Source organism: Paroedura picta, chromosome 1 (assembly GCF_049243985.1).
Source record: "Paroedura picta isolate Pp20150507F chromosome 1, Ppicta_v3.0, whole genome shotgun sequence".
In the NCBI taxonomy this organism is placed as follows: domain Eukaryota; kingdom Metazoa; phylum Chordata; class Lepidosauria; order Squamata; family Gekkonidae; genus Paroedura; species Paroedura picta.
In genome coordinates this window covers 112,338,289-112,361,524 of record NC_135369.1, presented here as the reverse complement: position 1 = coordinate 112,361,524, position 23,236 = coordinate 112,338,289, and the positions used below count along the sequence as shown (strand labels likewise).

The 23,236-nt window shown below is 42.7% G+C and overlaps 1 protein-coding gene across 1 annotated transcript in view; it reads right to left on the bottom strand.

Moving 5' to 3' along the window:
• LOC143824679 (vesicular inhibitory amino acid transporter-like) overlaps positions 1-20,295 on the bottom strand; it is a 31,601-nt gene extending 11,306 nt beyond the window's left edge. Inside the window, exons 1-2 of the mRNA XM_077312208.1 lie at positions 20,249-20,295; positions 19,711-19,927 (exon numbers count right to left, since the gene is read on the bottom strand). Coding sequence (XP_077168323.1) covers positions 19,711-19,927; positions 20,249-20,295 — 264 coding nt within the window. The remainder of the gene's footprint in view (positions 1-19,710; positions 19,928-20,248) is intronic.
• Positions 20,296-23,236: the final 2,941 nt, after the last annotated feature.

Below are 23,236 nucleotides of genomic sequence, written 5' to 3'. Positions count from 1 at the left end.
TAAGTCCCAGAAGGATTGCCCTTTGGGAGTGGGGGTGGTAGATACATAAGAAAACAAGCCAGGAAAAAGCTTTTCTAGGAATTCAAAATCTGTCCCTTGAGCAGTTCGCTTAACTGGAAAATAGTTTTGCGGCAGGAAAGAACTTGTTATAGTTAATGGTAAAAACAAGGGTAGTGATCTGTGTTCCTCAGAGGCTTCTAGGGCCCATTCTGCACACATAGGATAATGCACTTTGAATGTGCTTTGGCAGCTGGATTTTTCTGTGCAGAACAGGAAAATCTACTTCTAAAGTGCATTGAACATGCATCATCTATCATGTGCCGAATAGGCCTAGGAGTCAGATTCAATCTTTCAGGCTGCTCAATTGATTATCATGCCAGCTTTCCCCTTGTTTTTACTTGAGAGCAATATTAGGCAGGTAGGCTGGCTTCTTGGCTCCACAGAACGATCTAGGTCCTATGACTTTGGTACCCCTAGTTTCCTTTTCTGGAGGACCAGCAGATTTTCAGATAGAATGCAAAAAACACCAATCCCCAAAAGACAGTGGCAGTTACTTAGATGCCATGGTCTTCAAAGTGGCACCTTGTTTGGGTGCAAATGAAGAGAAAGTCTGGGGGCTGACCATTAAAGCCATCGTATTCAATAAGGCATATGATGGTTGTGAGATAACAAAAGTGACAGTTGGTTTGCACTTTAAAATAAAGATAGCATCTTATGAGAATGAAGGTGCCCGTGACTCTTAAACTTCTCTGAATCTTCCCCACCCTCAGAATCTTATTCTAACATCTTGTGCTTACATGGTGTTGCTCTGGTTGCATTTACAATAATAGCAAATCTCTACAACATAAAATATCCTTGGCATGGTTGTGCTGACCAAGGGGATGAGGATCCAATCAGTACATGTCTGTGAGTTTAGTACTTGTGCTATGAGCCACTGTTTCTCAGTATCAGAGCAATCCTGAAATAAGGGTACAAAATGCAGCTATTAGAAGAAAATGTTAAATAGCTTAAAAGTCCTAAACTTTACCAGTGGTCCAGGAATGCTGTAAGAACAAATCACAGGACTGCAAAGGTTAGCTTCCATTAACCTTTCTCTGTTTCTGTGGTGATAATCCTAAATGTTTCTACAGCTACATACTTGAATATATCTACAGACCTGACTGAGATGAGAATTAAAAGAATAAAAAGAGGTAGGGTGTTATTCTATAAACACTCAAGAAAACAGCTTCATAATGTCCTTTCAAAAAGATTGTTTCTGTCTTCTCGTAGGAAATGTATTGTCCTAGAAATTATTTGAAGTACTGTGTGTTAAGAAGTTTTCATCTTTATAAAAATGTATTACTAGTTGAGAAACTGACAGTCATTTCTGTCCAGAGTTTGTGTGCCCCTGGCATTTTGTATATTATAAAGCACCATTACCAAAACTTCTTGGTTTGAGGTATTTTATTTTCTACTTCCTCATTTTATTTCTTATGAAACAGAAAACATTTGTGTTGCAGAATGCTGCCTGAAGTTAAACTCCATTCACTTGTTTGTTTTTAATATGGAGAAAACCATGCCTTGTAATTGTGGGCCTTGAAATGGTGCCTGAGAAAAGAAACCTCAAAATGTTGTTATTTTAAATTCATTTGCCTTTTTCCATGTAATTGTACATTTTCTGGCGGGTTTTGCCAAGAATATAACACCTTTATCCAATGTTGTTTTAAAGATTGTCCTTGAGGAGTGATTGTAATTTGCCTCCTTCGAGCTCGCAGACCTGTACAAATTAATTCAATGCCTGCTGCAGCAAAATCTAGGAGGAAAATAACATTTCAAGCCATCAATGAAACCTGAATTCCAGAAAAAGCATGCTCTAGCTTTGAGTTTCCTGTATTGAACACAGAATTACATAAGATGGCCTTTCTTGCTAGAAAGCCGTTTGGGCCACATGGAACTATTTTCAAATTTGTTTCCATTCTGGAAAAGGATTCTGAGCCAGTGGAATTAATGCATCTCAATGGTGCCGCAATAGCACCAAAGTGATATATTAGTTTAGTGGCAAAAGGGGGGGGGGGAGTGGCACTACTTGAAATGACCACAGCACTTCAAAGACAGTTCATTAGTAGAAGGAAATTCACCATATGAAACCCCCTGTCTCTGTAATCGAATCAACAACAAATAACTTCCGGTTTAGAATGGCAACATGAAAATCTTCACTACCATTGCATAAAGTAGCTCACAACCACCTCATTGTTCAAGGTAGGTCAGCATCTGCTGACTTCTAAGTCTTTATTGTCTCAGGAACAGACAATATATTTGAAAAGGTCTCCACAGATAAAATAATGCAAATACAGTCTGATATGGGTGCCAATTGTTATATAGGTCAGTCACACAAAAGGAAAGAAAGCAAAAAAACAACCAGAAAAATATGACTGAAAGTATAGTATATAGAAAATGAAAAACAGACAAGAAAGTATTTAAGAGAATGAGAAAAAAACAATTGGGAGGAAAAAGGGTAAAGAGAAAGGAAAGAAAATGTTATGAAAGGAGGAAAAAAACAAAAACAGAACTGGCAACAAAGAATAAGATGAGATCCCTGGCTTACCAGCACATGATCATGTACCATATGGCTTCTGCCTTGCCAAGACCACAAACGGCTAAGTACAATGTGGTCTTGAGACATTCCCGCCATCTGTAAGAACTTTGACCTCTAGGGGTTAAGCTAACAGGCTTATGCTGGATGATGTGTGACAGAGACATGGAAGTATAATGAGACATGAATTCTGAATTGCGAGGACTATCATGTACCCCTTAGAAATTACCATAGAGAGCCCATCCCACAAGTATGGGCTACTATAAATGGTCTTCTGGGATTCTTGTCAATTTGTGGACTCTTTATCCATAATGTAAAATAAGAGAATATGACAGTTATATTTCTGACCGATTTCTCAACATATATTCTACTAGGGGCCAAGCCAATTTTATTCAGGAATACAACAGGCATAAGATTGGGGGTGATGTTGGAAGAACTCTGCCAAAGGTCTCCCCCTCCCCCCAGGACCTGGAAAGGCTGCAGACAGCTGTTATGGAACTCACAGGCAGGGATTTGTAGCCTCCAAACTTCAGAAGGAAGTGGAAGGAGGAGGGGTGGTCAGGGATGGGGGACAGGAGGTGATTGGCTGGCACTGGACAGACAGGCAAGCCGGTTGGAGGAGGAGGCACTCAGGAGCAGGACACCCCTGAGTGGCACCTAAGCTGAGTGGCACTCAAGCTATGAGACACGCTTCTTCTCCAAGGCCTTATCAGAAATATTAAGTAGAACAGATGACGAGTAAACATTACAGAGTAGGGTTGTGTGATTCGGCTGCCGAAGCGGCCGTTCCGTCCGGGCGCAGCCAGCGCCGTGCCGCGGGGGGGGGGGAAGGCGGTGCCGGCAGCGGCGTGACAGCGGGCGCAACCACGCAGGCACCTGCATGGTTGCGCCCGCTGTCACGCCGCTGCCGGCACCACCCTCCCCCCCCGCGGCGCGGCGCTGGCTGCGCCCGGACGGAACGGCCGCTTCGGCAGCCGAATCGCACAACCCTATTACAGAGTCTAACATGTGCAGTGGTGATACATACTGTTGATGCTGAAATTACGTTTGGATATGTCCACATTATTTACCAAAAGGTTCATTTTATCGCAAAGGGACAACAGATAATAATAAGAGATAATTGTTTCAATACACATTCAGGCAAAAAAGAGAATAGATTAGCTTGAAATCTTAATCTTTGACTCCATGCCAGTTTTGGATTACTGCATTAATGTTCAAAACATGCATATTAGTTTGAAAAAAAGCCAAATACATATTTCTCACTCTTCTGCTAAAATATAGATTTTGTTTTCAAAAATGATTTAAGCATTTAGGGGACGGTGAACTGGATTACTAATTAAATCCACAGGCATGCTATATTTTTAAGAGTGGCAAAGATCATGCTTAATTTTCTCCTAGTAAAATCAATGGAACTGAAAAATGACATTGACCACAGCATGTCTTATGCTTCTTAGCAGAACTGTGGAGTTGTCAAACAAGTAGTCTATCTTCTCTCCTACCCCACCTCCACTTTGTCTTCCCATGTAGTAAGAAATGTGGTTGAAGAAAGGTTTTTATCCCCCCATTTAGCACTCGGTGCAAACATTCCACACAGATCACACTTAGGGTGTGATTTGTCATCTTCGGTATTCTTTGTAAAAACTGTTTAGGGCTTTGGGTTTTCTAGAATTGCACTATTTGCCTACTGAAGCAGAGCACTGTGCTATTCCCAAAGTGGCTGGATTTATAGAGGGGTATGCTAAGTTAACCCTGGCCATAAGTAGAAGGGGAAAGCATTGTCCTGTGCTACAACTGAAAGCTGCAATGTGATAAATACACTATAGAGTTTTCCCTACAAAAATCATTAGGATATTCTGAGCAAGTAGGGTCAGATTTCTGAATCTTTATTAGTAAACACTAGGGGTCACTCTTCTTTGTTAAAAAAAAAACAGCCACTGCCCTGTATCCACTGACAATTTAATCTGAGGGAAAAAATTCTAGGGAGCGGGAGAAAAACTCTTGGCTCTAAAAGTTTCCACCTGGGTTGTCAGTCATGGAATTCTGGCATTGAAGTGCTGTTTCTTTTAGTAAAGAAAATTATTTACATAGAAAACAAAGTTCAGAGAGTGAAGGGAGTTGAAAAGTCAATGCTTTTGTGGCAGGCAACCCCAAACTTATTACACAAGTGGGAGGATGTACAACTTACTACAGTTTTTTAAATAGTATTGCTTGAGGACAACACTGAGGAATAAGAACCTTGAAATTATGGGTTTTATTTGAAGAATACATGAAAATGAACATCTTAGCAGAAAATACCATTCTTAAATACCTCTGTCACGCTGACATAAAAATGCAATTGATGAACTGCTAATATACCTGCAAAGTACTATTAAAATACAGTAAACTATTAGCAATGAGAAGTAGAAAAGGAAATAGTTCATTTTGGGGGGTTAATATGAGATAAGCAATTTAAATATATTTTGTATAGATAGTGACAGAGAGTAGGGCAGTCATGCATTGCACATATCTATGGAAAGACTGTTTATGAAGTTAAATGCTTATGTAGGTTAAAATTGCCTTGCTTGAAAATAGAGATCAGTTGATAACTTGGTTATGCTTATTATGCAGCATGCAGGCACAACTACTACAAATGGCTTTAGGATACAATTTGTTTTTGAAATTTGATTGTATATAAGAACTGGCCTTGAACATTTGCACAGGATCTTGTTCTCAAATAAAAATAGTATTGACTATCTTCAGGGGGTTATGATTAAAAAAATATTATAAAGCATAAGTGCTATGTGAAAGAGTAAGCTCAACCCAACAATGAATCCAGAAACCAAGAATACAGAATTCCCACATCAAGCAAGTTATCCAGGCCCAGGCCATCTAGGCAGTTTTACCTGGACCACTCACACCTAGGCCCAAACTCACTGGGGGAGTAGCTGTTTCCATGCTTTAAGAGGTGTAGAGGGGGGAAAGCAAGCTTGTGTGTTATGATAAGCTTTAAATAGCTAAATTTCCTTCTAAAATGACATTGGTGGCCACAGGTAGAACCTCTCTGTCTACTGCATTATGCAGTTTGGCTTTTAGTGTTCCATGATTCAGGGCTCCTGAGGTCAAGTTTGTGGAACTGACAGGTAGAACGTGTCAGACAGAACACACTGCTTTGTATCCAGGCAATAGTAGAAAGCCAGGTTCAAGCAATCCACTTCTCTTTGCTAGACTATGTCTAATTTCTTAAACCTCTAACAGAGAACAAAGATGCATTTAAATTAATTAAGCCCTAAGCATAATGTATAAAGGAGGTAACATCTAAGTTTGCTGTTATAAGATTGCTTATATAACTGATATATATGTATAACTGATCTTGTTATGCAAGGCAGGTGAGTATTAAGTCTTATATATCATCTCCATCATTAGGTTGCAAGTAATGGACAGTGGGGTGTGGGAAGAATTTCAGATTCCAGCTCCAGCACAGTACTTGATTGAGCCAGTGTGATGGAGTTGTTAGAACATCAGCCTAGGACTCAGGAGAACAACTTGCTAATCCATACCTTGTTATAATGAGCTACACCATACAGCATTGTTATGAATTAAAATAGAGGTACAGAGAACCATGTTGTGTGCTCTGCCTGGCTTGAAAAAATGGGGGGTGGGATTCAATTGTGATAGCATTTCCTACAGGAGATCAACATGAACGCATAACCAAAATTCTACTAGCTAGACTGATAACATCTCCTTTAACATACATATTTATTAGGCCAACCAGCAAATGGAACATGATGAAGAGATTTGCTGAAGTATAGAATCATATAATCATAGAGTTGGAAGGGGCCATACAGGCCATCTAGTCCAACCCCCTGCTCAACGCAGGATCAGCCCTAAGCATCCTAAAGCATCCAAGAAAAGTGTGTATCCAACCTTTGCTTGAAGACTGCCAGTGAGGGGGAGCTCACCACCTCCTTAGGCAGCCTATTCCACTGCTGAACTACTCTGACTGTGAAAAACTTTTTCCTGATATCTAGCCTATATCATTGTACTTGTAGTTTAAACCCATTGCTGCGTGTCCTTTCCTCTGCAGCCAACAGAAACAGCATCCTGCCCTCCTCCAAGTGACAACCTTTCAAATAATTAAAGTAGGGGAGAGAGAAAGAGCAACATCAACAAAGTAGGCAAATTATTCCATGTTTTATTCACCAATGAAAACAACAAAGTGTCTCTCCTGACAATAAACACAAGGTGGTCACTATTATTATAAGAAAAATCATCAAAATCAAGAAATATTTGTGTGGCATGCCATTATGTATTGCAGTGACTTAGCTACTGTTGCTAAGAATAATGATAAGGCTAATGACACAAGTCAGTATGTGAGATTTGCCTGCTTTGTAGACGTACCCAGCAAGCATTGTAATTCCTGTTGAATGTCAAGAGAAAATCTGGGTTCATAGCTCTTCCAAAACATGAGGAAAATCTCAAATAGAAGCTTCAAAAAGATTTCTCCTCTCTGTCACAGTATTGATTTCCTGGAACAGCTATCATAAGTATACTTCAAGTGTACTGTGACCTAAACAGGGGAGTGTATACACACACACACACACACACACACACAGAGAGAGAGAGAGAGAGAGAGAGAGAGAGAGAGAGAGAGAGAGAGATTCCCAAGTCTTGAGGGGAAAGTCTAGCATGCTTCTTTAAAAAGAAATCTGAAGCCCTGCCTTGAGCGTGTACTTTAAAGGGCTCCCTGATCGAGTGCCATCGTCTGACTTGAAAAGATGTAGCTGGAACAATCTGAGTAGTTGTAACCACTTTACAGTCCATTAGGTTGGCAAAGTGGTTGGAAAGGTGCTTTGGGGCAGCAGTGAGCTGGCTGGACTAAGTTTAGGACATCAGTAAATGCCAATTCTCTTTCTCATTCATTCTCACATGAACAAACTGTTTCTCTCAATCTGATTCAGCTTCCCTGATGTGAGAGGCACAGAAAGGGTAACAAAATGTATCTAGAGCAATGGATCATCTTACATAATTCTTAGCAATTTGGAGGCAGTGCTCAGTCTGTTTACTCCTAAATTATCTCAGCATCTTGAGTCAGGCTGCCTCAGTTCACATCTGAGCACTGCAAGCAAAGCTATCCCCTCCTCCTGCCATCTCCACAAAATCAAGAAATATCCCAGTTCTTGAAACTTGGAGCCCTGGCAAAACTCCAGGCATTGGTTTTCTCCCCCACTCCTAAAGGAATTATTAAAAAGAAACATAGATTGGCGAGTTCCGGTATTAGTATTCCTATTGACAACCCTTGATAAGATGGGAAGAATACTCAATCATTAGGGGTTAGTAATTATTGTTTCCATTTATAAGAAGGGCAACAAAGAAGAGCCAACTAATTACAGATTAATCAGTCTATTAACTATTATATGCAAGTTGTATGCTTGGCATATCCAATGAAAGACTGACATAAAACAGAAGAGCTGCTTGTTTGAAGAACATGCATGATTTAGAGGGGGTTGTTCAACACTAGACCTATTAGACCATGTGATTACAAAGTTTTCCTCAAGACCTACTGTGTTTCTGTATGTAGCTTTCATCAATTTAAAGTCAGCCTCTGATTTAATTTCTAGAAATTTCCTTTGGCAAAAATTAGAAGCCTCATCTATAGACTAAGGTGACCAGATTGTAACATTGGTAAAGCGGGACACCATTGACCGGGGGGGGGGGGGTTCTTGATTTAAAATGTGGTCTATATGCAGCAACAAAAAGTTTCATAGAACGCAAAAATAGTATTGTAATATATATTTAATTTCAACATAAATACAATTTGCCAGGTATCCCCAGAAGTCCCTCCACAAGTGGGACAATGTGGTCACCTTACCATAGACAGGTGACTTTTATTTCTAATGTGATCCTTGCATGAAAATACAACTATACAGATAAGCTGTAATCTTCAGGGCCACCTTAGAGATCCTACAATAACAGAGAAGGGTCAAACATGATGGTATCTGTTGCCACTGCTGCTCAATTTATATATCAATGATCTAGTATCTTATCTAGATAAGTCTGAGTTTCACCCTACAAAACAGCAGATAGACATATTTCTATTTTATTCTATGTGAATTATGCTGTACTCCTATTGAGGATTCTCATTCCATTGAAAAGAACGATCTAGTTGCTTTTACAATATCGCCATGAAACCATTTAGTTGGTTGCCTATTCAAAAACAAAAGGATGATTTTTGCAAAAAAACCCAAACTTGTATTTATGGTATTTGAATTAGGTCAATATCAAGCCAGTTTGTTGCTTTAAGTATCTAGCAGTTGTTTTTCAGGCATCAAGATAAAGGAAAGCCCATATATCAGATGTTACTTCAAACGCACAAAAAAGTGCTAGGGTGATTCAAAAAAATTTTTGGTCTAAGGGGGGACATTGTGATCCTGCAGCTATTAAGCTATTCATTACAAAGTCTCTTTCTCAATGGTTATATGGGAGTCCCCTTAGCATAACCTCAAATTGTGCCATGATGGAAAAGATTCAATCTAAATACTTTTCTTAAAAAAATAAAATGCAAACATACATACCAAAGTTCATACATTCACATCAAAAGGATACATACAACCAATACCCCAAGTCCAAAAAAAATGTCCATCAAAAGTCATTTATAAATCATACACCTAAGCCCCCATTCCATAAAAAGTAAATTCATCAAGCATTTTTAAAGGGAACTGTTTCAACAATAAAAACCAACCCTTCACAATGATGACCCCTTAATAAACTACATATTATTTATAAACTGTCTACATCAGTAGTTCTCAACCTTTTCTTCGCAGCAACCCCAACTTTGGCACTGATGCCCAGCGGGGACCCAGCTGGATGAGCTGCCAGTTAGCAATGTAGAGGCACTTCAACTGCCCCCCCAGCTGTGGCCATGGGTGACTCCCCACAGGAGGTGGTTGGAGGGGGGCGATGGCCGTGCCTGTGGGGGTGGCTGCTGCTGCCACCACCACCACATTCATATTGTTCACTGTCCCACTCTGGGCCAGGTTGGTGTGCGTCTTGCTCCCTTGGATCGCTGCTTCTCTCTTTTCTCCCTTCTTTTAACCATGGGGGGGGGGTTCCACGGTGGCCATGCTGCAGAGCATGTGGAGCTTGCCAGATGGAGTCGGGTGGGATGGGGCAACTTTGGACCTGCAGGCGGTGGGGGTCACTTTCTTGCCAGCTCTAAAAGAGCTGAGTGAAGCGTTTTGGCACATTCCTCAGCAGGCACTGGCACGCCCCTCCGGGAAGGCTGGGCAGCTGCAGAAAGAGCCATTGAGGTGCTTGAAATGCATGTGCGCATGCATGTGCACAACAATCAAGGCAGCATGGAAGTAGCCATTGCCATGGCTCTACCACCTCTCCCACCTCCGCCACCACCACATGCCTCCACACGCCGCCGTCCGCCACCATGGCGGCGAGCAACATGGCGACCCCAGGGAAGGGGCCAGACAATCCCAGATGGGGTCCCGACCCCAAGGTTGAAAACCACTGCTCTACATCAACCCATTCTGGAACTTCATCAAGTAAACCCTTCATTCTGGAGAGTGCCTGGTTCCACATTTCATCTAACTATTCCATATTTTAATTAATCTGGATATATGTTAATTTGATTAATAAGTAAATCTCATTGATGTTATTAAACTGTGACTACGTCCGGAGATTTCTTTTCTTTCCAGTATCTGGCAAAATTATGTCTTGCTAATGTCAGCATATGAAGTACTATAAAGAGTTACTCTGATTGTTTTTCTGAAAAACAATTCAATAACATATTTTCTGGGTTCAATGGTATCTTTAAGGCTATTTGATATAATCTGAACCATTTTTGTCCAATATTAAATGGTTCTAGGACATTCCCACCACATGTCAAAAAAAATAGCTCTGTGTCACAATACCAGTACCTGCTTTCTTCCTTCTGTAATCTTTAATTTTTTTGTGATCCCTAGGTTGAAAGATGCCATATAAATATCGCTTTTAAGTTTTTCTTAGAATGTTAAACTTATGGTTATGCAGGATTCAATTTAAATTATTAAGAGCTACATTCCTACTTGCATTTCTAACACTGCTATCTGGTTGGAAGCTGGCATGGTTTTGTTTGAGGCTAGGATGAAAACTGCTGCTTTTCTCTAGTGGTTAAAATTAGTCTTTTCCCCAAAAGGTTATACACCCTTGATCCTGCAGAATAATTATGTTTCTTCTGGATTGAGATCCATACGGAGTAAATTAAGGTTCCATGGCCTCTCACAATCATAGCTTTTGACTTATGAGCAGGCCATGACTTAGGAGCAGGCCAAAGCACTGGTTAAACAAAGAATTTTGGATATTGAAAAACAAAATGGCTTAAATAAAATTCAAAGTTTATTATTTGATACAATTATCTTGAGGAAGTCTTCTACCCCCTCCATTTCCTGCCCAGCATAGGAAGCAGATCCTCCCTGTCATTTAAAACAGCATTAAGTCTCTCTTTAGTAATTTTTAACTAAGTGCATCCTTCCCTTCCTCTTTGGTTCTCAGACCCCCGTCCCTTCTTCTCCCCTCATTCCTCTCCACCCCACTGCTCAGACATTCCATGATATTCCGCAATCACCTCACAGTCCGTCTTCCCTTCCCTTCCCTTCCCTTCCCTTCCCTTCCCTTCCCTTCCCTTCCCTTCCCTTCCCTTCCCTTCCCTTCCCTAGCACCTCTTATGCCAGCTGGCATCCAGGACTCCTCACCCGAGTATTTCTTAAGCCAGGCGCTGCCTGCATGCCACCCAGCATCCAGGACGCCTTCTTGCCCTCCCCATCACCTCTTAAGATGGACGCAATGCAGGTGGCATGGAGGCTATGCAGGCAGTGTGCAGGCTATGCAGGCAGTATGCAGGTGGCATGGAGGCTATGCAGGCAGTGGCTTAAGTGGTACTCGGGGAGGGCAAGAAGTCCTAGATGCTAGGCAGTGTGCAGGCAGCACCAGGCTTCTCTCCCCCCCCCCACTCCTTGGCTTGTCAATCACTGCAAGCCACCAATCACAGCACAGCAGTTGTTTCAGGGACTCAAACTTCCATACCTCCAAGCCACCTAATTTTTAAAGGGCACTTCTGCGTTATTATGTGGTAATGCCACAACATAAAAGCATTAAAAAAAATTAACACTTCCATGTTGCTGTGGAGAAACCTCTTCTTTTTGGGATTCTTGAGGCATTTCTGCGCATTGAAAAAAATAGTGTTACGCCAGCGCCATGGTGTAACACTTTTCAATAGCGTGCCTCCAGACATTCCTTACCTCCTGGCTCTCTCCTTTCCCTCTCCTGCCTTCTTGCACTTCTGGGCCCTCTGCATGCCAGCTTGAAATGGTGGTGGAGAGGAATGCACTATACACACGTCTCTCCTCTGCCTGTCAAGCAAGCCAGGCAGCCTATCACCTTTCTCCCTGTTTTAAAAGGCCTGCAATGCAAGCTAACTTTTTTAAAAGTAAAATTTCTCTGTTTAGATGCCTGTGCATCTATGATTAGATGCATAGTGCTTTTTTAATGGCACCCCTTTTGGAATTATTAGCCTTGAAGCAATCTTGTTCCCAATTTTAGGGGAAAGGACTTTAGAGAGGTGTGCTTTGTATGTTAACTCGTGGGGATTTTTTTTTTTTTTTTGCTCTGCCTGGTTGATTTAATGCATATTCACTGCTCCAGGTAGTTTGCTTTAAAAAAAAGAAAATCCCTGTCCTCGGTAGAAGGGAGAGGGAGATGGGTATGAGGGCAGGCACTGGAGGCGGAGATCGCACTTCTTCAGCTCCACACATTTCCTTGGTGTGGCTTGCTGGGTGCTCCCCTCTTGCTTGCGCCAGATAGTTGGGGGAAACCATTTTTTGGGATTCCATACCTTTTGCTTTAAAATCGAGGAAGTAGCTGCCGGTTTGCTGCTGGGACGCTGGATTCCCCATGCGGAATCTGTCTAGATTTTTCCTAACCAAAGGTCACTTATTTTTATGGTGATGGTCCACATTTCTTTATAGTTTACTAGGGGTAAAGCCCGTTGTATCCAGGAATACAATGGGTGCTAGAGCCTGGGGATGGGAAGTGGAAGGTGGGGACTCTCCCCTTTGAGATGATAGAAGTCTGTGGACTACAATTTCCATGAGCTCTTGCCAGCATGTGCTTGCAGGGGCTCATGGGAATTGTAGTCCATGGACATCTGGAGAGCCACAGTTTGGCCATCCCTGCCCTAGAACAATCAGGAGGACATTGGGGCAAAGATGCACCCCGAAATAATCTTTGGAAAGACTTCAGTCTCATTTACCACTAAGCAATGGGTCATTCCCCACATGATATCAGCATGTTCCCAAGGCAAGGATAGGAAACACTCTTCTTTTTCCTCTGTAATGGAAGGAAATTGCGCAGAATGGCCTCAGAGTAGATACAGGCTGGCTTCCCTAAGCTCTATAGGCAGGAACCATTGCCTCAGGAGGGTGAAGCTGAAGAGCCCCCATGCACTCCTGGCAGCTCACTCAACTCAGGAGAGGTGTCTGAGGGGCCAGAGACTGTGAAGTGGCAAAATTGTGGGACGATGCTTAGAGGCATGAGTTCTAACCTGATTGGGCAGCCAGTGGGTGGAGAGCCAATCAGAGGTATACAGGCACCAATGACGGACCTGATTAGCCTATAGCCCTTAACACCAAACTCCTCCCACAACCCCTTGCCCCTTTTATTTAGATGTTCATAGTTATAGATTGTCTGCTATTGGAAGCTAAAATTCATTTTCACTTTGGCCTTATTTAGGGAATCTTGATCTTCTGTAAGCACACATATAGAACGATAATAAGATAAGTCATATGAAATAATAATGAATTGAACAGGGGGAATCGTTGCAGCCCTTAGAAGAATGATTAAAGCTATCAGATTGCTGTTAATGGTGGAAACTGAGTGTAACAAATGAGAATGACATAGTTACTTTGCCCTACCCTGAGGAAAGGGCAACAGTGTTTTGCATGGTAATTAGAGGTGTTCTCCGAAGTTACATTTGGAATAGCTTTAACACTAAGCACAAAAATATCTGATTGGAAACTGTATATAATATGTATTAGTGCGGATGGGGACTTTAAGAGTGCAGCATTTTGAACATATTCCAAATCCTCAGTGATGCAACTCTCTGACCTGCCTGGCTGACAATTTAATTTATCAAATGGTAGATGAACCCACAAGAGGTTCAGCCATACTGGACTTAATACTGACCAACAGGCAAGAGTTGGTGGATGAGGTGAAGGAAGTAGGGACCCTAGGGGGAAGTGACCATGTCCTCATAGAATTCCTTTTGAGATGGGGGGGCGGCAAGGAAGCTGGTAGCCAGACGCAGATGTAGGATTTTCGTAGGGCAAACTTTAATAAATTCAGAGACATGATGAGTGTCATACCATGGATGACAACGCTGGAAGGCAAGGGAGCATGTGAAGGGTGTGCGCTACTCAAACAAGAGATATTGCGTGCTCAATCCATGACTATCCCAGAAAGATGAAAACACTGCAGGAGCTCTAAGAAGCCTATTTGGATGAACAGAGAACTTCAAGAGGAACTAAGAAAGAAAAGTGAAATGTTCAGGAAATGGGGGGAAGGACAGAGCTCTAAAGAAGAGTACCTACAGGTTACTAGGCACTGTAGATCAATCATCAGAAAGGCCAAAGCTGAGAGTGAGCTAAGATTGGCCAGGGAAGCCCATTGTAACAAGAAAAGATTTTTCAGTTATGTGAGTAGCAAACGTAAAGTAAAGGAGGCAATAGGCCCACTGTTGGGTGCAGATGGACAAACTGTAACGTAGGATGCAGAGAATGCAGAAAGGCTTAGTGCCTAATTTACATCTGTTTAAGCACATCTAGAGATGGCAGTAGCCAAGGGATAGTGTCTGGGTGGCAGGTTGACATGGACAGAGAGGTTGTTGAGAGGCATTTAGCTGCATTGGATGAGTTCAAATCCCCTTGGATTTTAGTAAAGCTTTTGATAAGGTTCGCCATGATGTTCTGATGGATAAATTGAAGGACTGCAATCTGGATTTTCAGATAGGTGGATAGGGAATTGGGTAGAGAACCGCACTCAAAGAGTTGTTGTCAGTGGTGTTTCATCAGACTGGAGGGAGGTGAGTAGCGGGGTTCCTCAGGGCTTGGTGCTCGGTCCGGTACTTTTTAACCTATTTATTAATGATCTAGATGAGGGGGTGGAGGGACTACTCATCAAGTTTGCAGAAGACACCAAATTGAGAGGATTGGCAAATACTCCGGAAGATAGAGACAGAGTTCAACGAGATCTGAACACAATGGAAAAATGGGCAAATGAGAACAAGATGCAATTTAATAAAGATAAGTGTAAAGTTCTGCATCTGGGTCAGAAAAATGAAAAGCATGCCTACTGGATGGGGGATATGCTTCTAGGTAACACTGTGTGTGAACGAGACCTTGGGGTACTTGTGGATTGTAAACGAAACATGAGCAGGCAGTGTGATGCAGCTGTAAAAAACGCGAATGCCATTTTGGGCTGCATCAACAGGGGCATCACATCAAAATCACAAGGTGTCATAGTCCCATTGTATACGGCACTGGTCAGACCACACCTGGAATACTGTGTGCAGTTCTGGAGGCCTCACTTCAAGAAGGACATAGATAAAATTGAAACGGTACAGAGGAGAGCGACGAAGATGATTTGAGGCCAAGGGACCAAGTCCTATGAAGATAGGTTGAGGGACTCGGGAATGTTCAGCCTGGAGAAAAGGAGGTTGAGAGGGGACATGATAGTTAAGTTTTTGAAAGGTTGTCATTTGGAGGAGGGCAGGATGCTGTTCCCATTGGCTGCAGAGGAAAGGACATGCAGTAATGCGTTTAAACTTCAAGTACAACGATATAGGCTAGATCAGGAAAAAATGTTCACAGTCAGAGTAGTTCAGCAGTGGAATAGGCTGCCTAAGGAGGTGGTGAGCTCCCCCTCACTGGCAGTCTTCAAGCAAAGGTTGGATACACACTTTTCTTGGATGCTTTAGGATGCTTATGGTTGATATTGCGTTGAGCAGGGGGTTGGACTAGATGGCCTGTATGGCCCCTTCCAACTCTATGATTATATGATTCTATGATTCTAACTTAAGCTCTGCATATAAATAGTAATATGCTTTCTTCCTTCTGCTGAATTGCATGTAGTTTGGTTGACAATAATGGTTATGTAAATTATTTCCCTCAGTTTTTTCCTTAATTTTCTAAATATACATGTTATGTTTTTCCACTGCATGTAAAAGTGACTAAAGGTTAGGTTATACGTGTTCTTGGGTACTCTAATGCTTTCATGGGTAGAAACTAAATATAAATTGGAGTGGCAGTGGGAAAGGGGACACTAAAAATCTATTTTCTCAGTCAGGAATGACTCCCTGGAGATTTCTTATGTTTTAGTAGTAGAACAGATAAGCACAACAGTGGTATGCATATTTTCCCCTTCCTGGACACAAAGTAGCATTGAAAGGCTTTTTTCATAATTGAAATGGTACAGGGGAAGAATTTTAGAAAATGGTTTGCCTTCGAAGCAGAGGGGAAGCAATGCAGGCATGTCATGAGTCAGCCCTCAGTACAAGAAGACTTCTTAGGAGATCAGGAATCTGGCTCCATGCAGACACACTCAGCAAGTTTGGATACAGATGTAACCAGCCAGCAGCCTGAAGTAGTTTCTGGAGAGAGGTTCTGCAGAAGGTTCATCTCCTGACAATGAACATCTCACACCTGAACCATCAGTGCTAATAGAAGAACAAGTAATCAGCTCACCTGAAGCACTCACTCTAGTAGAACAAAAGAAACAGCAACAGAGAAAAGATATAATGCTTGTCTGCAGGCCTACTATCACAGGGAACTAGAAGAAGGAGGAAGATCTTCATAGGATGAAGGCTGAATGCAGAGACCCACTTATGGGAAGTAATTCCAGAATCAAGACTCAGGGATTACCATGTCCAGTATAAATGGTTTGCAACTGCAAGTCAGTGTGGATATAATGTGTGTAATTACTGGCTCACCTTTGCAGAGGCCTGCTCAGAGACATACATCTGCTTTGACTTCTGGATTTCTCTTGAACCACATTTGGCTCAGCTTTTGACTACACTCTTGGCTCCTGCCTGCCCCAACCTTGGACTGTGTTATGACCATGCGACTGAGCTGTGTTTCTGACTTTGGACTAAAACTAACTGGTGCCGTGCTTACCTTGCTACTCAGCACAGTTTGTATCCACTCCACACCATTTAGAAGAAGAAGAAGAAGAGTTGGTTCTTATATGCCGCTTTCCCCTACCCGAAGGAGGCTCAAAGCGGCTTACAGTCACCTTCCCATTCCTCTCCCCACAACAGACACCCTGTGGGGTGGGTGAGGCTGAGAGAGCCCTGATATTCCTGCTCGGTCAGAACAGTTTTATCAGTGCTGTGGCGAGCCCAAGGTCACCCAGCTGGTTGCATGTGGGGGAGTGCAGAATCGAACCCGGCATGCCAGATTAGAAGTCTGCACTCCTAACCACTACACCAAACTGGCACTCTCTTTACAGGAGTGACTGTCTGTACAACATGAAAAAGTCACCTTCAGTATTCCATGGGCACTTGTAGATCTCTCCTTTCCCAGCAGTGAAGTAAAAACTTTGGCCGTTCTTGTAATGTGTTCTTGATGTTTATTGGCCAAGCCCCATACTGCCATGTTGAAGAAGACTCTGGAGAAGTTGGAGACAGCTTATCTCACTTATCTCAGCAAAAAGCTGAGACAGGGCAGAGGGAAAATGTGGGAGGGAGTCTCCTGTCAGAAAGCTTGCAAACACGCAGCTTATAACTGTGTGTTTGTAAGGAGGTGGCAGCGCAAGTTTAATGCCTCCATTATTGCGGGGTATAGGAAGTAACCCATTGAACAGGCTCAAGCTGTCCATGTGTAACTGAGTTACTCTGCAAAAAAATCAACTTTGTCTGTAGCTGGTGAGCAAATATGAGCCAACCTGGCAAGTGTTCAGGCATTCCTAATGATAAAGAGGTCTCACAATCTACCTCCCCAGTGGCCACTATTATCTTCTCCACAGTATTTTGTTTTACTTAGTTGCTCTATAGTAGCAATACAATGGAGAAAAAGGAAGTAAACAGAGGCAGGATACAATTGCCTCAATTTTTTACTGGGTTTCTATCATCTCCAGTCCTAGTGCACTGTTATTATCTTATAGGGGAGAGCAATACTGAGCAATAAGCAAGTAGTCATCATAATATTATGGCAGAAGTAACAGTAGCTTAATATGAGCCACATGTTAGGAAACTGCAAGGTTGTTTCCAGCTGGTGGTCTTATTCTGGATCATCAAAGTGCCTTTGGACATGTGCACACTTATCATTTTACAATACTGTGCTGCAAAACTAGTCCTACAAATCTAAACTTAGGATCAAAATTGAAGTTTGAAGGATTTAACCCAAGTATGAAAACCCCCAAACAAGCTACAAACACACTTCTTAATTTTGATTTCTTTGAAGGCTTGGAGTGCCAACATAGTATTAAAGCTGGATTTCCTGTAAAATCCCAGCAGTTTTAAAGCAATTTTTGCTTGAGAATAGGGAAGCAGCCCATTGTGCAGAAAAACAAATCAGACTTCTCCTCACTAAAAATTCCAACTCTCTTTCAACAATTAAGATTAATAATGGCCAGGTAATCACTGTCAACATAAACCCATCGACAACCCAGACACTCTCATCAGGCAAACCATATCAGTTAGAAATCTATATCTATGTTACATTCATAATGGAGGAAATCTCAGAGTTCACTTGGTGAGCCTGCCCCCATTTGATTTCAGTGCTACCATCATCTGAAAATCCAGGATATCTCATTTTCTAAATTATATTCTCACTGCTTCTGCTTACTTAGCGTTATAGCATACTTTGGTGCTATTTAGACATTATTCCTATCCAGGTTGCTTTCTGGAATATGAAAGGAATGGCAAAATTTCACTGTACAAGATTTCTCAAATTGCCTTATAGCCTTCAAGAACTTTCACTGTTAGATTTATCTTGTGTAACCCCAGTTCCGTGCACATTTACTTAGAAATAAGTTGTAATACATTCTATGGCACTTAGCTCCGAGTAGATTATATTTTCATATAATAATTGGTAGTCTATGAAAACTGGTTGATTAGATGTTTTAGGCCCCGGAGAAAGTAATGGTTTGTACTGGCAAGTTAGTATATTAAATCTAAAGTATAAAAATGATTCATAATATATTATTTACACATATTGATTATAGCTGATAGACTGTTAAGCTAAAAGACAATCTAAAATATGATCACTAAATCGAAAAATCTAGATGTTTTGTCAGATGTCCTTCTGTCTAAAAAGCATAAGAATTCAACCCCTTGAAGCTGCAAGTTACTCAGATAATCTGCAGCTGGTATATTCATCTGAGTTCAAGTACTGCCAAGCATAAATTGGCAATGTCTGTAGAAGTTCTGCTGTGTTTTGTCTAATTTTGGCAGTCATCGATTGTGAATGTGTATGAATAACAAAAGGTTGTGGGAGTTGTAGTTACATGATTTTATGGAAACAAATAATTACTTTTTTTTGTTATGTTGTCATTCTTAAATTCACTATCTCTATAGTTTCTTGAGTAAAAATCAGTGTTATTGAACTGAAGCAAATATCAATTCTATTAACAAAGCTATTAATGTAGTGTATATCAGCAGTTGTGCTATTGTGCATCATTTGATGTGCATATTGTTGCAGTACACAGCAACAAAGTCAGGGTAGTCATAGAACTTTTTCAGTCTTTTTTTGTTTTGCATTAGAAACTGTAATGCAGTTATTCATAATTTATGTAGCATTGACAATGTACAGGATGTTTTGCAAAGAAATAGAAGCCATGTTCCTCTACCAGGAGCTCACAATCCAAACGTCAACAGAGAGGGAAAAGATGAGGACAGAGAAGGAAATAATATGAGATGGCTATGAGCAGATGCATGTCTCCCTTCAAATATTTTAAAATATATAAAAATCCAACAGGTCAATCAAAATTTAAAAAAGAATTGCCTTCACTAATTTATATTTTGAGCAGCAAATTGAAACTTTTACAGATTGTGAAAGAAAAACAGTTTAAGAAAATGATGAATAGATATGAAAGTTGTGAATGGTGGAATGTGTAGTTACCTGAATCGCATTGGTTACATTCCATCCAGCTTCCCAAGTTGTAATCAGTGTAGTCTGGACGTGATGCATGTGAACCTGGCTTTGGGAGCCTGGACTTTCTTCCTCTTCACTATGAATCTTGTTGAGTTCATCCAGCCTGGCAAAATTCACATTTTCTTCATCAGTGTCTAGGCAATCTTTCCATCTCACCATTTTCAAAAACAGGGACTCGATGTTCCTAAAATGGTTTGAAAAAGATGAAAACATTTGCTTCAGGTATACAATCCTGTCTACTTAATAGCTGACCCAAATAGGATTACCCTTAATAAAGTTATGTCTAGTGAAAGAATTAAATAATTAGGAATATTGCTAGATGCTCATTCATAGAGTAACTGTACAATATAAGAGTAGATGCTCCTGTCTCCTTTATTTGTATCAACTCAAAATGCTAATATCAAAATTCTTCCATAGAGGGGGATGCTAATCTCAAAACCACTCTGTAGAGATCCTCAATGTTCTGCTCTGGATCAGTGAGGGTGAGTAACGTCTATGCTAATACCTCCCATTCAAATCCATTCTGTTACGCTGATTATGTAGCTCAGCCATTCATGAAGCAGCTACAAGTAGTGGCCAGAATATTTTGTAAGCATCCTTTTAAATATAAGCAAGAATGCCTCCATAAAGTAATTACTGCCCTTAGCAATTGAATTGACTGGTGCTGACAAAATTCATTCTTAAATGTGTTTAGTTGGAAGTTAATAGCTGAGTCTCTCACTGGGCCAAGTTGGAATACAAGAAAAACCAGCAGTTTCTGTAAACTTAGATTAAAACAGCATGCAGTGGTAGATCTACAAAATGAAATTTTAAAAAAGGTTTAACACTTAACAGTTTGTTCAAAGTTAACCATAGAAAAGAAGCACATGGATTTCAAGCATGAGAAATACATGAGTTGTAAACTATAGTGGTTGTTACAACTTTAAAAAAATGTGTTGGGTTTTTTGTGAGAAGATGCCATCAAAATTTTGACATATATTTTCTGTTGACATTCCTATCAAGTTACAGACAGCTCTCTCTCTCTTTCTCTCTCTTTATATATATACTAGTAATCAAGCCCGCTGCAGGGGAATGCAGCGGGCGCTAGGTCTTGACCTGAGTTGTCGGCGGGCTGGTTGTCGGCGGCGGGCTGGTCCGCGGTGGGCTGGTCCGCGGCGGCGAGCTTCAATCGTTGGCGGCGGGCTGACGCGGCGAGAGGCGCTTTGCGCCTCTCACCGCACCAGCCCGCCAGGCAGGGAACCCCCGGCAGCCGCGCTTCGCACGACTGCCGGGGGCTCCCTCGGGCGGCGGCCTGACGCGGCGAGAGGCGCTTTGCGCCTCTCGCTGCGTCAGGCTGGGAGGAACTGGGAATCGGAGGGACCAATTGGCAGGGGCGATTGTCTGTCGTGAGGAAGGGTCCAATCCTCGGCAGGCCTTACCGAATTATTTAGTCCGTGGCGCCCGTGGCGCCACGGGCGGTTTAAAGACTAGTAAATAAGCCCGCTGTCTCCTAAATACAGTGGACGCTAGCGGATGTGAGATCCTCAACGGGCTGGCTGGCAGTGTTCCCCACGGCCCCCCTGCAGGCGAGGCCAGGGATGTGGCGGCCTGGGAGGCTCCCGCAGAGGCTATGCCGCATGCTGGACGGGCGCACCGCAGCCTACCATTCTAGATGTCTGTGTAGATCGGGTCCGGAGGGTATAGAGCGTCGATCTGGGCCGGAGGGCGGCAGCCGACGTGCGTGGTCAGCGGGTGGGGCGGCGGCGGCGGCTGCCATTGCTGCTCTTGGAGCTGAGGGCGGCGGCGGCCGGTGCTGGTGGTGTCGGGCGGCGGCGGAGGTTGCGTAGAAGTGTGTGGTGCTGGCGGTGGTGCCGCTGGCGCGTGGGCCGGCAGCAGCCGGCTCCGGTGGCCGCTCCTCCGTGTGCGGGGTAGCGGGGAGGCGTCTTGTTGGCGGGAGCAGCCGCCGCTACTGCCGCTGCCGCCTTCGCTGGATCCTCGGAGGCGGCGATCTTCCCTGGCCAAGGGGAGGCAGGTAATGGTGGCGGGCGACCGTATGCTGGTGAATGCGTAGGGAGGGCAGATCGGGAGGCGCAAAGCGCCTCCCAATTCATCAGTCCGGTGGCAAGGGACCAATGGCGAGCACACAGCTCGCCATTGGTCCCTTCCGCCGGACTGACAATCGGAGGGCCCAATCGGCAGGCGTTTCGCGCCTGCCTATTGGGGTCCTCCGATTGTCAGTCCGGGGGAAGGGGCCTATTGGCACCCTTCCTCATTCCGGACAGGGCCCGCCGACGGAGCCCTTACTTTTTTATTTTATCCGTTCCGCAAGGAGCGGTTAAAGACTAGCTTCATTGCCCGTTCCTAAGAACAGGTCTTGAATGGGCCCCCTTGCCTGGCCCCAACCTAGGCAGCTTAAGGTGGCCTTGGGTGGCAGCCAGATCAAGTGGGGTAGGCAGGAGCTGGGCAGCTCATTAGCAAGGCTGGGACAGAACTCCTTAGCAGGCAGTCAGCAGGCCAAGAGGCCCTCGTTAGCAAGCCTTCCACCACAACCCTTTGCCGAGGGCCACTCACCTGCTGCTGGCTCCAGGCACGGAGGCATCTGAGAGCAAAGAGGCTAGAGTCCAGGGATGGATGGCGGGAGCTGCAGGGGCAGGGCCAATCAGCGCAAAGCTGGCTGCACCCTGATTGGCCCTATTCCAACTTGGACAGCCGGACACATCCCACCCCCTAGGCTGTTTCATAAATATATAGAGGAACAACAATGGATAAGGATATATCCTTATCCTTATTATATATATATAATATTCCTTACTGCTTTTTCAGGATATGAAAGTTATAACTACTGTAAAACAAAACAAACATTTGTTAGAGTTGAGGCAAAAGCCTGAGTTAATTTAATGCATTTTAAAACTTTTCAGTTATTATAATTTAGAGGGTTACTTGCAAAAAGTTGGATAGAGGAATGTATTTCTACAGGAATCACATCTTTAGAATGCTCTCTACGCTAGGCTGTTCAAATGACTGAGGAGCAAACTGAGCCAAGTGACAACCCCCCTCCCTGGGTTGATCACTTCAGATCTGATCTCAAGTGAGAGAGACTCCCTCCTTACCTGCCTCACAGACTGGGTCCTGATTTTTCTAGCCTTATTGTTGCCTTTTCAGATCTTGCTGATGTTTGTATTTTAGTTATTTTAATATTTGAATATTAATAGCCATCTCAGGAACAAAAGCTGAGAGAACAACACACTGAAAACTGTAATATGCCATATCTTTGCCATACATCTTATTTATTTATTTGATTTTTATACCACCTTTCCCTGCAAACAGGCTTGGGACAGTTTACAATAATAAATATCACAAAAAAACCACACACAAAAACACACACACACAGAGTTTAAAATATTAATATTAAAAAGAACCCAGAACAGCCCCCTCCCACCCATCTAAAAATCCTCTGCTGGCTACCTGGACTGGAGGTGGTATGAAGTGTGTGTGTGTGGGGGGGGGAGAGTCT